At 36.1% G+C, this 16,763-nt stretch overlaps 1 protein-coding gene across 1 annotated transcript in view; it reads right to left on the bottom strand.

Annotated features, from left to right (window-relative positions):
• The window catches only part of PIAS1 (protein inhibitor of activated STAT 1), a 120,389-nt gene that overhangs the window by 15,991 nt on the left and 87,635 nt on the right, over positions 1-16,763 (bottom strand). Inside the window, exons 7-8 of the mRNA XM_007445604.1 lie at positions 16,557-16,662; positions 5,637-5,710 (exon numbers count right to left, since the gene is read on the bottom strand). Of these exons, the coding sequence (XP_007445666.1) occupies positions 5,637-5,710; positions 16,557-16,662 (180 nt within the window). The remainder of the gene's footprint in view (positions 1-5,636; positions 5,711-16,556; positions 16,663-16,763) is intronic.

Here is a 16,763-nt window from a genome sequence, read left to right on the forward strand (position 1 = left end):
TGTAACAAGCAAAACATGATTAACATTTTCTAATAATATAAAGATCACCTGAACTACGAAATTCAAATCTAGTTATATAAATAAGAACATCAAGATTTATATTGTAGTCCTTATTTATATGAATAAGTGCTTCATATAAATGTTAAATAATATAAACATCATATATATTAGTACAACTGTAAACACTTAAAATGAGACTGGAGAAAAACAAGACTCCTTCCAATGATTTGAATGGAAAATGAAGCTTATGCACGTTCCTAAATTTCTCATGTTCTCTAAACTGGTGTTTTATAATGGAATGGGGCAGCAAGGAATTATGTCAAGGGGGAGGGTGGATAAATAGGTGTTTGGAGGAAAGAGGGTATGATAGGTATATACCTTACAAAAAAACTTTGTCTTCTTCCCACCCTCTACTTAGCTGGTCTGTGAACCATTTTTTTAAATGTTAAAAAATACCACATTCCTTTACACCATAGTCTGTTATAACATCTGATTACTTAAGAATCCACCCCATGTCCCCCTGGCCAATATTTTTTATTGTGGTAAAAACATTAACATTAAACCTACGACCTTAACCATCTTAAAGTGCACAATTCAGTAATGCTAAGTATATTCACACTGTTGTACAAGAGATCTCTAGAACTTTTTCATCTAGCAACACTGAAACTCTACACCCACTAATTTGCCCTCCCCCAGCCCTTGGATCCATCTTTCTACTTTCTGCTTCCATGATTTTGACTACTTTATATACTTCATGAGTGGAATCATACAGTATTTATGCTTTTGTGATTGGCTTATTTTGCTTATTGTAATGTTCTCAAGGTTTATCCACATGGCATATGACAAGATTTCCTTTTTTCATGTTCCATACATTATATTCTACTGTATGTATTTATACCGTATTTGTTCATCTCTTGATGGACATTTGGGTTGCTTCCACCCTTTGACTATTGTGAATAATGTGATAAAAGTGGGTATGCAAATTATTTCTTCAAGATCTTGCTTTGAATTCTTTTTTTTTTTTTTTTTTGCTGTACGCGGGCCTCTCACTGTTGTTGGCCTCTCCCGTTGCGGAGCACAGGCTCCGGATGCGCAGGCTTAGCAGCCATGGCTCACAGGCCCAGCCGCTCCGCGGCATGTGGGATCTTCCTGGACTGGGGCACGAACCCGTGTCCCCTGCATCGGCAGGCGGTCTCTCAACCACTGCGCCACCAGGGAAGCCCGCTTTGAATTCTTTTAGATATATACTCAGAAGAATCGACAGATCATATGTTAATTCTATTTTTAACTTTTTGAGGAACCTCCATACTGTTTTTCCATAATGGCTGCAGCATTTTACATTCCCACCAACAGTCCACAAGGGTTCCAGTGTCTGTGGCATCCTCACTGAAACTTGTCATCTTCTGATTTTTTTGATAGGCGCCATCCTGATGGGTGTGAAGTGATATCTCATGTGATTCTGATACGCATTTCCTCAATGATTAGCGATGTTAATCTTTTCATGTGCTTGTCAGCCATCTGTATACCTTCTTTGGAGAAATGTCTATTCAAGTCCTTTGCCTATGTTTAATCAGGTTGTTTGTTTTGTTGTTGTTGTTGGGTTGTAGAAGTTCCTTATATATTCTGGATATTAACCCCTTATCAGGTATAAAATTCTCAAATTATTTTCTCCCATTCCCTAGGTTGTCTTTTCACTCTGTTAACTGTTTCCTTTGGCAAGAAGAGGTTTTAAGTTTTGAAGTTTAAGTTTTTAAGACCAATGGGTGTATTCCCATTGGTCTCTCTTTGCTTTTGTCACCTCTGCTTTTGGTGTCATATCCAAGAAGTCACTGCCAGATTCAACTGAAGCCCTTCCCCCATGTTTCTTCTAAGAGCGTAACAGTTTAAGGTCTTACGGTTTTGATCTTTAACCCATTTTGAGTTAATTTTTACATATGGTGTAAAGTAAGGGTCCGACTTCATTATTTTGCATGTGAATATTCAGTTTTCCCAATGCCATTTGTTTAAAGAGACCATCTTTTTCCCATTATGTAGTCTTGGCACTCCTGTAGAAAGGCATTTGACCATATTGTTTCTGGGCTCTCTATTTTGTTCCATTGGTCTATATTATCTACCTTTCTGTCAGTACCACACCATCTTAATTACTACTGCTTTGTAGGATGTTTTGAAATCAGGGAGTGTGAGGGCTCGAACTTTGTTCTTATTAAGATTGTTTTGGCTACTCAAGAGTCCCTTGAGATTCCACAGAAATTTAAGGATTTTTTTGGGGGATTTCTGCAAAAATTGCTATTGGGATTTGATAGGAACTACACTGAATCTGCAGATCACTTTGAGTAGTATGCACATTTTAACAATATTAAGTTTTCTAATCCATAATTATGGGATATCTCTCCATTTATTTCTATCTTCTCTGAATTCTTTTTTGTTATGTTTTATAGTTTTCCATCTCCTTGGCTGAGCTTATTCCTAAATATTTTATCCTTTTTGATGCTATAGTAAATGGGACTGTTTTCATAGTTTCCTTTTCAGTTTGGTCACTGTTAGTGTATAGAAATGCAACTAACTTTTGACTGTTGATTTTGTATCCTGCAACTTTGTTGAATTCAGTTCAAACAGGTTTATTTTGGGGGTTTTTTGGTGGAATCTTTGGCGTTTTCTACATAAAAGATCACGTCATCTGCAAACAGATTATTTTACTTCTTCCTTTCCAATCTTTTTTTTCCTCCTTGTCTAATTGCTCTGGCTAGAACTTCCAGTGCTATGCTGAACAGCAGTGGTGACAGTGGGCATCCTTGCCTTGTTCTTGGCCTTAGAGGAAAAGCTTTCAAGTCTTTCCACATTGAGTATGATGCTCATTGTGGGCTTTTCATATATGGCTTTTATTATGTTGAGGAAGCTTCCTTCTATTCCTAGTTTGCTGAGTGTTTTTATCATGGAATGGTGTTGAATTTTGTCAAATGTTTTTGTCAAGTTTTTTTCTGCATTGATTGAGATGATTATGTGGTTTTTGTCCTTCATTTTGTTAATGTGGTATATTACAATGATTTATTTTTGTATGCTGAACCAGCCTTACATTCCAGCTATGAATCTCACTTGGTCTGGTGTATGATCATTCTAACGTGCTGGTGAATTCAGTTTGCTAGTATTTTGTTTAGCGTTTTTGCATCAATATTCATCAGGAATACTGGTATGTAGTTTTCTGGGGTTTTTTTGTTTCATTTTGTCTTGTCTTGTTGTGTCCTTGTGTGGTTTTGGGATCAGTAATGCTAGCCTTACAGAATGAGTTTAGGAGTATTCTTTCTTCAATTCTTTTTAAGAGTTTGAAAAGGACTGGTGTTAATTCTTCTTTAAATGTTTGGTAGGATTCTCCAATGAAGCCATAGGGTCCTAGGCTTTTCTTTGTTGGGACATTTTTCACTGCCGCTTCAATCTCCTCACTAGTTATAAGTCTGTTCAGATTTCTTATTTCTCCATGAATCAGTCTTGGTAGGTAATGTGTTTCTAAGAATTTATCCACTTCTACGTTATCCAATTTGCTGGCACAGTAGTGTCTTATATCTTTTTAATTTCTGTGGCATCAGTTATAAGGTCTCCTCTTTCATTTCTAATTTTAGCTATTTGAGTCTTCCCTCTTTTTTTCTTAGTCTAGCTAAGGAGTTGTCAATTTTGTTGATCTTTTCAAAAAACCAACTCTTGGTCTCGTGATTTTTTTGGACTGTTTTTCTATTCTCTATTTCATTTATCTCTGCTCTAATCTCTCTAATTTCCTTCCTTCTGCAGACTTTGGGTTTAGTTTGTTTTTCTTTTTTTAGTTTCTTGAGGTATAAGATTAGGTTGTTGATCTGAGATCTTTCTCCTTTTTTAATGTAAGCATTTTACTCCTATAAACTTCCCTCTTCTGCTGCATCCTGTAAGTTCTGGTATATTGTGTTTTTATTTTCATTTGTCTTCAGATATTTTCTAAATTCCCTTGTGATTTCTTCTTTGACTCATTGGTTGTTTAAGAATGTATTGTTTAATTTCCACGTTTGTGGATTTTCCTATTTTCCTCCTGTTACTGATTTCTAGTTTCATCACACTGTGATCAGAGAAGATACTTTATAATGATTTTAATCTTAAATTTATTAAGACTTGTTTTGTAGCCTAACGTGCTCTGTCTTGGAGAATGTTCTGTGTGTTCTGAGAATAATGTGTATTCTGCTTTGTTGGGTGCAGTATTCTGTATATATCTCTTAGGTCCAATTGGCATACAGTGTTGTTTAAGTCCTTTGTTTCCTTATTGACCATCTGTCTGGCTGTTCTATCTATAACCAAAAGTGGGGTATGGAAGTCTACTACTATTATTATTATATTGCTGTCTATTTCTCCCTTTAGTTCTGTCAATGACTGCATTATATATTTGCAAAGAATTTAAAAATTTAAAGTAATAATATAAAAAGCCTGGAGTCAAAATACTTTCCCTATAAAAATGACTGGCTATAGTAAGGAATAAAAAGATAGAAGGATATATACAAAATTATACATTTGGTGATTTTTATTAACTTCACTGTTTTTTTTCCTGTACTTTATAGACGTTTAATAGTGAACAGGAGTTCTCTTCGCAATTATAAAACAAAAAAGTTTTTTTTTAAAGAGCTATGCAAAGTATTATAAACTAATTCATGAGATAATGAGTTTTTCATATTGTTTGAGGTTTTATAAATTATAAAAGACTAAGATATAAGACAAATAACACTTAATCTTTGTTTAAATTTTTTGTTTAAGAATAAATAACTTGATCTCAGATTAGCAGGATTCCAATATTAAAAGCTTTCAATATCAGGCTTGCCTGAACAATCCTGGCAAATCAGGAAAGAGCTGAGTCCTCTTATTTTCCATACTTTCACCCCAAATTTAAATATGATTAATTTGATTAATTACAGAACAAAAGGCAATCAAAATATCAAAGTAATTTACTCTCAGTTTTTCACATATTTTTGTATGAAAGCATCATTCAACTACCATTCCTACTGTTGGTGGACCTGACATCAAACTAGTTAAGAAATAAACCTTAACACATTTTTGGAAACTTTTCCACTACCAGTTTAATCATTCGGTATGTCTTGAGCCTTATATTTATTTTGTAGAAATGACTGAAATTGATCTCATTTTCTGGTTTAAAAATATTTCTAGTTGATTTTTATATGCATAACCAATTCAATTATTCAGGCTAAACAGAATAGTTTTTAATTGTTGTTATAGTCATTGTTGGCAAAATGGTTAAATTGAATGTGTGAATAATCATGGCCAGATTTTTATTCAGAAGTATACTATTTTAAAAAATGAAATTTTAATAAATATACTAAGATAATAAAATGCATTATGTGGAGATTTTACACTTAAGTCTGAGAGAAAGTCATTTAATAACCACAAGCAATATTTAAATATAACTTACTAAGAGTAGAAAATTTTTATAGACATATATTTGTTTAGACTTCAAATCCTAAGACTACATGATGTCTTTTACTTTTCATAAACTCTAACAAACAAGTGGGCATGTTTCAATTTAACAGAACTTGTTAAATACTGGAAATACTTAATAACCAAAGAAAATGTATAGTAAGCCTCCTGGAGAGCAAATATTAGTTAACACTTACTGGACATAGTAGAGAAACCCTCAGGCTGGTTGTAGCTATTTCACTGTCTGGATCCGCAGTCAATTTCTCTTTAACTGACATTCATCAAAGAGAAAACAAACAGAAGAAGTTTATTAAAGATATATTACTGATGCAACATAAGAAAAAGAATGAGGAACTTAAAAAAAAAGAACTCAAAAATAATCTGCTCTATTATTTTCCAATCAATTGAATGAAAAGATTAAAACAATTATAAGGTTCATAATCTCTACAATAAGCAAAGGAAGGAAAACAACTGTATATCTATAGACTGACTACATTCCCTGTAAGTCTCCTATTTCTCACCCACAAAACAAAAACTGCATTGCACTAACATAAAGGAAATTTATATAGCAGGTTAATATATTCAGCTGATGGCAGACCATCTTCCTTTTATAACTCTAAGATACTGGATAAAGATTTTCTTTCTTTTAAACTATGACAATATTATTTTAAAAGAAACTATTTAATAAAAGCAACTATAAAACTAACATGTATAAGTTTTTACAATGCTCACATAATACAAATATTTATTGTAAACACATTAATTCTAATTTCAAATTATAAAAAGAAAAACGTTCAGTTGATTTTTTTACCATATGATTATTTGAGTTTTATATTTATTTATCCATAACCTAATTAATTATGCTACCTTGAGCAAGTCAGTCCTCCTCTCTGAGCTTAATTTTACTTCTTGGAAAATAACAGCCTACACTAGATAATCTCTACATCTTCTCAGTTCAAATTTCCTATGGTTCTTAAGAGAGGAGGCACTGGTAATTTTACTTTTAAAGCTGTTCTGTTACTCTCAGTCAGTCTAACATGACAAGGACCTTTTTTTTTTTTAAATTTATTTATTTTTGGCTGTGTTGGGTCTTCGTTTCTGTGCGAGGGCTTTCTCTAGTTGTGGCGAGTGGGAGCCACTCTTCATCATGGTGCACGGGCCTCTCACGGTCGCAGCCTCTCTGTTGCAGAGCACAGGCTCCAAATGCACAGGCTCAGTAGTTGTGGCTCACGGGCCTAGTTGCTCTGTGGCATGTGGGATCTTCCCAGACCAGGGCTCAAACCCGTGTCCCCTGCATTGGCAGGCAGATTCTCAACCACTGCACCACCAGGGAAGCCCAACAAGGACCTTTATACTTCTCATCTGAAAACCTGAGACATGTTACTTCTGAAAACCTCAGAACTTTAATTAAACTTCAGCACAGAAGTGAGACTGGAAATGCCTAAACGTAATATTTCAATAATTTTAGAAGCTGTTCCAGAATAACTTTAAAGTCTATATGTGTAAGGGGGCACAAGTGGAGTAGTTGTGGAGTCAATCATAGAATTTCAGAGCTGAGGCACAACTGAATGTGACAGGAAGGGAGGGAGGGAGGAAGGAAAGAAAGATACAAGAAAATGGAAAGGGGAAAAGTACTTGGGTAAGGAAGAATAGTTTCAGATGTCTGTTGAACTGGTAACTATAAGAACTAAGAATTCTGGGCTTCCCTGGTGGCGCAGTGGTTAAGAATCTGCCTACCAATGCAGGGGACACGGGTTCAAGCCCTGGTCCAGGAAGATCCCACATGCCGTGGAGCAACTAAGCCCGTGCACCACATCTACTGAGCCTGTGCGCCACAACTACTGAGCCCATGTGCCACAACTGCTGAAGCCCACGCGCCTAGAGCCCATGCTCCGCAACAAGAGAAGCCACCACAATGAGAAGCCCGCGCATCACAACAAAGAGTAGCCCCCGCATGCCGCAAGTAGAGAAAACCCGTGCACAGCGACGAAGACACAGCCAATAATAAATAATAATAAATAAAAGAACTAAAAAAAAAAAATTGAAAAAAAAAGAATTAAGAATTCTGCCTTTATTAAACTTGATGATCACAGAGTCTGGATTTTTTTAAGATGGTCCAAATCTTAGATATTCTATTCAACTGCCTCCATAAACTAGTGGATCTCAACTAAAATGCACATCAGAACTACTTATAGAGCTTTCTAACTTTATAACTGCCCACTGAACCAAAATGGGGAAGAGGGACACTAATAAGTAGTTTTTAAAAAGCTCCAGATGTGATTCTGATGACAGACTAAAAAATCATTTTATAGCCTGGAAATTCAAAAATTTTACAGTCTATATAACTCATAGGCTGTCTATCACATCTAAAAAGGCAAACAATCCGTGGGTTTTAGTTTGGAAAATCATATCCAAAATCATATCATATCACTTATGCTAATTAATATTATATGTAAATTATGAAAAGTATGCTTTTGCCATTATAGACCCAATCTTACTCCAACCTTTCTTATAAAGATACATTTAACAAACAGTATCTTTTTAAAGGTGACAAACAATTGCCATACGAAACAAACATGTAAATTCTAATGTGATTCCTAACCATTCTGCATGCCTTCACCAACCACTCCCTAACACTCACCATGCACACAGCAATGGGAACAGTAACTGACTTTACATTTTATCTATTTAAACTTCGAGTTAAATGAAGCAATATCATAGATCATAATATCAGCCTTATGCAAAACAAAGTTCAGTGTTAGTACTTTGGAAAAAAAAATGAAAAAGGAAAGGCAACCTGAGGTAGTGGTTCAGAGCACAGGATCTAGAGCCAGCCTAGGCTGTAACTCAGCCTTAGTCATTTAACTTTTCCACGCCTCAGTTTCCTCATCTTGTAAATGGGAATAACAACAGTACCTCATAGCATTGTTGTAAGGATTAAATGAGTTAATACAAATAAAATGCTTTAAAATAACCTAACATTATACTAAATAAATATTAGTTATCGCAACTTAAAATAAAATGTGACTTGTATGTTTATTTTCTCTCAGAGGTGAAAGAATTTTCTGAAATTATTTTAGAATTAGCTTATCAATTTCTATTAAAAAAAAAAAAACTTCGCTTTTCACCTTTGCCATTATAGACTCAATCAATTCTTTCCTGTAAAGATACTTTTTAATACTTGAGGATCTTGATTGGATTGAATTTAACCTACAGATCAACTTGGAGAGAACTGACATTTCTCCAATAACAATACTGAGTGTTCTGATCCATTAACATGATGTATCTCTTCATTATTCTGGTCTTATTTTAATTACTCTCACCAATGTTTTATAGTTTTCAGCATACAAATTGTGCAAATATTTTGTGTAACATATTCCTAAGTATTTCATATTTTTAAAATGCTTATTATTTGAATTTCAATTTCCAGTTGTTTACAGCTAGTAGAAATACAGTTTTTATAAACTGATCATGTATTCTGCAACCGTGCTAAATTCATACATTGGCTTTAGTAGCTTTTTTGCAGATTTTTTTGGATGTTTTCTATACAATGAAGTCATCTTCAAATAAAGACAATAATTACTGTTCATTTCTAATCTGTATGCTTCTTTTTTCTTGCCTTATTGTGCTGAATAGGATCTTAAGGGCAATGCTGAATAGAGGCATTAAGAAAGATATTCTTGCCTTATTCTCAGTCTTAGGGGTGAAGATTTTTACCATAAATATGATATTAGCTAAAGGCTTTTTGTAAATACCCTTTATTACATTGAAGCAGCCCCCTTCTCTCTATTTTGCTGAGTTTTATCATGAATGGATATTGAATGTGACCAACTGCTTTTTCTGAATCTATGGAGATGATCACATGATTTTTCCTTTTTTAGTTTGCTGAGATGAGAAGGTGAATTATATTGATAGATTTTTGAATGTTGTATGAACCTAATATTCCTGGAACAAACTCTATTTGATCCCTATGTATTACATTTTAATATACTGTATTTGTCAAAACAATTCTGAAAAAGAAAAATAAAGTTGGAGGACAACCTGATTTCAAGAATTACTATCAAGCTTTAGTAATGAAGACTGTGTTATTGGTATAAAGATAGATAAATAGGTCAATGGAAGATAATGGAGTTCAGAAATAAATTCATACATCTATGGTCAACTGGTTTTTGACAAAGGTGTCAAGGTAATTAAGTGGAGAAAAAATTAGTATTTTCGAGAACTGTTATGGAACAACTGGTATCTGTATGGGGAGAAAATGAACCTCTAAAGCTTACTTTGCATCATATACAAAAATTTATTTAAAATAAACTGTAGACCTAAATCAAACAATAAAACTTCTAGAAGTAAAATGTCTGTGACCTTGGGTTGGACCTTGGGTTGGACAAAGATTTCATAGTATGCAAAAAGCACAAACTATAAAATAAATGGAGGGAAAAGTTGAATAGATATTTTATCAAAGAAGCTATAAGGATGGCAAATAAGCACATGAAAAGATGCTTAACATCGTTAGTCATTAGAAAAGTTCATATTAAAACCACATGACATATCACCTACACAGTGACCAGAATGGCTAAAATCAAAGCAGCCTGACAATATCAACTGCTAGAGAGAATGGGGAAAAAACTCTAAATCTCAAATCTTGTTGGTAGGAATGCAAAAATGGAATACACACTTTATAAGAAACTGCCAACCTCTTTTCTATACATTTATCATGTAACCCAGCAATCCTAGTCCTGAGTATTTACCCAAGAGAAATGAAAACGTATGTCCACAAAACTGATATTCATATGCAAACTGCAAATGTTTTAGCAGCTTTATTCATGATAACGAAAAACTGGAAGCAATCTAAACGTCCATCAACTGATAAATGGATACCCAAATTACAGTACAGATAAATGGAACACTACTCAATAATAAAGAAGAGCAAACTACATGAATGAACCTAAAAGCATTATACTATGTAAAAGAAGCCAGAAACAAAAGGCTACATGCTGTGGGATTTCAAGTTCTGGAAAAGAAAAAACCACTGAGACAGAAATCACATCAATGGTTATAAGAACTGGGGGTAAGGAGATGAGACAGAATGCAAAGGGCCATAGGGGAACTTTCTGGGGTGAAGAATGTTACATATTTTGATTGTGGTATTTAGTTCATGATTGCATACACCTGTCAAATTCATCAAACTGTACACTTAAACAGGTGAATTTTTACTGCTTGCAAACTATACTTGAATAAACACAACCAAAATAAAAAAAAGAAGAAAGGGGGGGGGCGGAATCACTATGTTAAATTTCATAAGAAAGTGAAAAATAAAAATAAGACATCAATATTCATCCTGCTGCATCAACCAACACCAGGTAAATCTTTCAGGAGTTCAGGTTTTCTTGTGTCACTGTGAGCTGCAGCCGTAACAGTATTTTACTATTTTACTATATGATGATTTATTTACTAAAATTAATCTTTGAAAATCCCTGTTATCATGTGCTATGAGAGTTAGCCACTAGTCAGATGTGGCTATATTTAAATTTAATTAAATTTAAAATTCAGTTCCTCAGTTGCACTACCACATTTCAAGTACTCAACAGACACATAGTACTAGTGGCTATCACACGGGACAGTGCAGATATAGAACATTTCCATCACCACAGAGTGTTCTATTAGTGCTGCTCTAGGTTTTCAAAAAAAATTTCTCTCCTTTTTAAAATTTTTTTTTTTTTGAGTGAACCTGAAGAAATAAAACACTAAGCAATCAAGATATTATTTTGAAGAGTGGTCTTTACATTTTTGGCAATGTAGTATTCTAAGATAATTGCTGGAATGCTCTGCCTCTCAGAAATGACTCTTTTGCGGTACGCGGGCCTCTCACTGTTGTGGCCTCTCCCATTGCGGAGCACAGGCTCCGGACGCGCAGGCTCAGCAGCCATGGCTCACGGGCCCAGCCACTCTGCGGCATGTGGGATCTTCCCGGGCCGGGGCACGAACCCGTGTCCCCTGCATCGGCAGGCGGACTCTCAACCACTGTGCCACCAGGGAAGCCCTCCTTTTTAGAATTTTAAGGCTGTAAACGATTGAACATATTAAGTCCAATACTTCATTTTATAAGCAAGAAAACAGAGGCACAGAGATGTGATCTTTTACTCAAGATCTCTTTTCATCAGTTTACTTAACAAAAGTCTGAGGATCTACTATGTGCCAGGCCCTGAGCTAAGCACTAGGAATTCAAAGAAAGATAAGATTAAGTTCCTGCCCAAAAGAACTCATAGTCTAGTAGACAGCAAAGATACTTCTCTAATGTGCTGTAATGGAAACTAGCTCAAAGTCAATGCATCAACTCTGGGGGTTCTGAGATGCCTCCTGGAAAAAGTGAAACATGAAGGATAACTAGAATTTAGGCAATGTAGGTAACAGGGAAGTCTGAGGCACAGAGAACAATACTAGCAAAGCACTGAAGAAAAGAAAAGAATTCATCATTTTTGGAGTAAAAAGAATGAGAAGAAGAATGAATACAGATTACACCAGAAAGTAATAAGCAGGTGCCACACCATGGAAAGCTATATGTTTAAGTCATGTTAACAAGTTGGAGTTTTTATCCCCTTGGTGTTAGGAAGTCATGGATTGCAAAGAAATGGTAAGATTAGATCTGTATTAATCACTTAGATTGCTACCAGAAGAGAGATATAAAAAGGGGGGCCCATGGGCTTCCCTGGTGGCGCAGTGGTTGAGAGTCCGCCTGCCGATGCAGGGGACACAGGTTCGTGCCCCGGTCCAGGAAGATCCCACATGCCGCGGAGCGGCTGGGCCCATGAGCCATGGTCGCTGAGCCTGCACGTCCGGAGCCTGTGCTCCGCAACGGGAGAGGCCACAACAGTGAGAGAGGCCCACGTATCGCAAAAAACAAAAAGGGGGGTGGGCAAGGAAGGAGAGGAATATATAATTCAAGAATAGGTTTTTAAAATAAAGGCAGGATATCAGAGCTTAAATGAGGTCAGTGATGGTAGGGAGAGAGAGAGCTCGACAGAGTTGAGAAATATTTAGGCTTTATGTCTGATAGAACTTAGTGAGTTCAGTTTTCACTACTTGAATCTGAGGAACCAGTGGTATATTTCGGTGAAGACAGTTAGCTATGTGTATCTACATTTGAAATTCAGGGGAAGGTCTGGAATGAAAATATGTATTTGGGAGTTGGTGCTAATTTAAACCACAAGAGTAAATGTGATTATCTCTAGGGAAAGTATGTATGTCCCTGTAGAGACCAAGGACAAAAACCCAGGGAAAACAAACATTTAGGATACTACCCTTAAGAGCATCCATTGAAGGCAAGTGATTGAGAAGAAATAGAGATGAGAATTTCAAGGAGAAAGTTGTTGGTATGAAATGAAGCAAAAACATCTAAGACATAAACTGAAAAGATAAACTTTAAATCTGGCAATCAGATTGTCACTTGTGACATCTGCAAGAGCAGTTTCAGTGGAATGATGGGAGTTAAAAGTTCACAATGGGTTGCAGTGAGGAGGTAGAAAGGGAAGTGTAGATGACTTTTTGAAGAAACTTGGATGAGAACAGGAGGAACACAGATCTCTATCTAGAGAGTAGCTTGCTTTTGTATTTTCTAAAGGATGAAAAAGACTCGACAGTGAAGGCTGACAGAAAGAGCCTATAGAGCGGAGGAAGGAACTGAAAATACAGGACAGAGCAGATAAGTGAGCAGAGAGGCCTCGTAATGCTGTTTCTGAGCATCTCCATCTGGATGTCTCATAGACATCTCAAATACCAAAAGTCCAAGAGTGCACTCTGATCTTGTGCCTGCAACCGGATCTTTTCAACACCGTTTTCCATTTCAGTAAATGGTACTACCATGTAAGCTGGTGCCTAGTAAGTTAAGGAACCTAGAACTCCTCCTTCACTTCTTTTTCTTCACTCCCCACACGTAGTCACCACTTCTCCCCTTTAACACCTCTCAAACCATCAACTTCTCTCTGTTTCCATCACCATTACTTCAGTTCAAGACATCATCATCTCTTACCTGTACAACAGGTTCCTAACTGGCCTCACTACAACAGCCTAGCTCCCCTTCAATTCAGTCTTCTAAGTGAACTTTTTATTGCCCACATCTGATCGTACCACTCTGCTTAAAAATCCTCTAAGGGTTTTTTATCATCTGTCTTCATATCATCTATATGAACTCACCCCATGGCTATCTCTCTGGCCACTTTTCTCCTTTGTTCTCTCCACTCCAACTCTACTGGCCTTGTCTCTTCGCATATTCTCCTCCCATCTGGGGCTTACCTCCTCCTCATCCTTATAATCATGTCTTAAACATCACAGCACCAGAGAGGACTATGTTCTCCTGCTGTTACCTCCAGAGTTCCCTGTCTTTCTTCTTTAAGACACATGTCACAACTGTAATTCACTAATGACTTGTACCATCATTTAATTCTGTCTTTCCCACTGGACTGCAAACTTCTGACGGATGTAGAGACAGCATGTGTTTTGTTTAAGGCTACAGTCTCCTGTGCCTGGAACACAGTAGACTCTTAATACAATTTCTTGAATGAGAAGAATAAATGAATAAAAAATTAACTTTGGGCAGGAAACGGGACATTTCCTCCTGAGATTGAAGAGAATAAATAAGGATGGGTACAAATGAAGATAAGTTGAAAAGTAGTTATGTGACATTAAGGAAGAAATGGGCAATTTAGACAAGTCACATCTTATAGCACCGATTTTCTTGCGCTGACAGTGTTGAAAGAGGGGGAATATTGTTTAAGTATGGCCAAGGTTTAAAGTGATTGCTAAAGGGAAAAAGAAGAGGAGACAGGAACTTGACCAAGAATTAGTAAAGGACTGTTTTGTGATAGTGGTGAGGGGACAACTCTACACAAAGACGGAAACCGCAATACAAAAATCTACTAAATCAAATGAATCAGCGTGGATTTCTCTGTGAAAAGTCTAAATACCATTGACTTTATTTCGAGAATAATGTCTGATTTGACTAATAAAATTTTGCCAGTAGAATTCATTGATAAGATTAAGAATGACTTACAATGAACATATTTGTGGGTAATTTGATTCTACAAAATATCTGAGAAACCCACCAACATTTTATTCTGTCAAGTTGTTTCACACAATCTTTTAATTACATAATTAATTTGTTGGGTAACTTATTTCTTTAGAGATAGCATAAAGGCAAACAATCTGTTCTTTAGTCAATTATGACAAATGTTTTATTGGTAGGATCCAAATTAAAGTTTTGTTGGTTCCCCAAGCCAACAAGATAAGATACAAGTTCCACAAAAATCCAACCCAATCTGCAACTACTCTCCACCTCCAGGATTTATTAGAGATGAAATAAACAGCTTTTGAATTAAGTAGCTTTTGCTGCTTAACAGTGGCTAACAGTGGTTTGTTCTAGTAAACAAAATAACTCTAGGCTCACCTACCCACTCTCCCTCCAGATGGTGCCACAGCTGCAAGCGGAGAAGAATTTACAGCTTGAGCAAAGACAGCTTGCCTTATTATTATTATGCAACATAACAGCTTCATCAGCTTTCAGCTTTATTTCTTGGTATGACCTTTTCTATACAGGCTCACACAATTCCATAATACTTTCTGACTCAATGAAATTCTAACGCTATGTGGCAAATATGAAGATTCTCAGGAGAATGACCAGAATGGAGTGTGAAAAAAGAAAAATTCTTCTCTTGTGTGCTCCTTCAAAGCAGGTGTCTGTCCCTCCTCTTCTTTCAGGATCCCCCACTCATCTCCTTGTCCTTGCCAAAAGGTGCTTCCACTCCCCTAGACCTCAAACCAGACCTCTAGCTCTCCACTGTCTATCAAGGAATGCCTACAAAGGCATTAGCCACTAGTGTGCTCCTCTTGACTCAGAATATTTTCAATTTTAAAAGGATCCTTTTAATACAGAAAAATCCTTCAATGAACTCTTGAGGGTATACTGATATTCAGAGGTAATGGGATCTTTTAATCCGGCATAGAAACAGGTTAGAAAAAGAGATAAAAGCTATGTCGCAAAGGGAAACAAGAGGAAAGGTGGTCTTACTACCTTAGTTTCTTTCTACCAGAATGTTCCTAACTACAAATCTGATAGTGGGCTTCATTAATCAACTCACATCAAGAATCCTTAAAGGGTAGCTATCGAACCCCCATCTGTAAAAGCTTTGTTCTCCAAGGGCCCATCCCCATCCCCCAATCCATCTATCTCTCACAAAGAAGAGAATAAAGGAAGAACTTAGTTCAGCTCTTTGGAAAGGCCACCAACCTCTGGCCTTAACCCTCAAACACTGAGGCCACAAGAGTCAATGTGCCCCTTACTACCTCTCAAGTTCACCTGGACAAAAGGAACCATCTAGTTATTCCTACCTAAGAACCTAGATTTTGAAGGAGCTTTAGATATGATGTGGTATAAACTTCTTGTTACAGATGAAGAATAAGAGATTCAGAGTACGAGTAGACTGACTTTCCAAGGCCACATCACTGGTTAAAAGCAGAACCTACTTCATTATTATATCTACCACCCCACTGACTCTCTTTTTACTTTGTTAATGCAGGGATGTTGTCATCACATATCCTTGGACATTTTTCCTGGATAAACCTTAAATATAAAATAATCCTTGTAAAATATATGCCAAGATTTCCTTTCCATCTCCTAGAATTCCTGAACACATTTATTTTTATGAAGCTTTGGTAAAATATTCTTCTGTATTCAGGTACTGACTTTACAAAGTTAATTTTAAGATCAGTAAAATATAAACTATAAAATATACGTCATGACAAAGATATTAAAACTACTCTTTTTTTTTTTTGGCCCCGCCACACAATGTGTGGCATCTTAGTTCCCCGATGAGGGATCGAACTCATGCCCCCCGCAGTGGAAGCACAGAGTCTTAACCGCTGGACTGCCAGGGAGGTCCCTAAAACTACTCTTAAGCCTTGAATTACTCTAGCTCACAAAACAAAGTTTTCAGTGTTTTAATCCACTGTGACAAGCTCTAGTAAAAAAAAAATAAACCCTAAAATTTCTTGAGTTGAAAAAACACTATTCTAACCTTTACCAAAATAGTTCAGCTGCATAAATAAAATAAAGTTATCATACGTACTTAAAGCTCTAGAATGATCCGGATTCCTTATTCCCTTTGCTCGTAACCTCTGAAGAAGAACTGTTGAGGACAACTGTTTTACAAGATACACTGCCATGGAATAGTTCTGGAAAAAAACAAACAAACAAAAAGATGTAGAAAGCAAACAACATACGTAAGTAAATAGGTACATCTATTTTAATTCCACAATGATAGGGAAAGAAAATT

The sequence above is a fragment of the Lipotes vexillifer genome, unplaced genomic scaffold, assembly GCF_000442215.2.
Source record: "Lipotes vexillifer unplaced genomic scaffold, Lipotes_vexillifer_v1.1 scaffold972, whole genome shotgun sequence".
Taxonomy (NCBI): domain Eukaryota; kingdom Metazoa; phylum Chordata; class Mammalia; order Artiodactyla; family Lipotidae; genus Lipotes; species Lipotes vexillifer.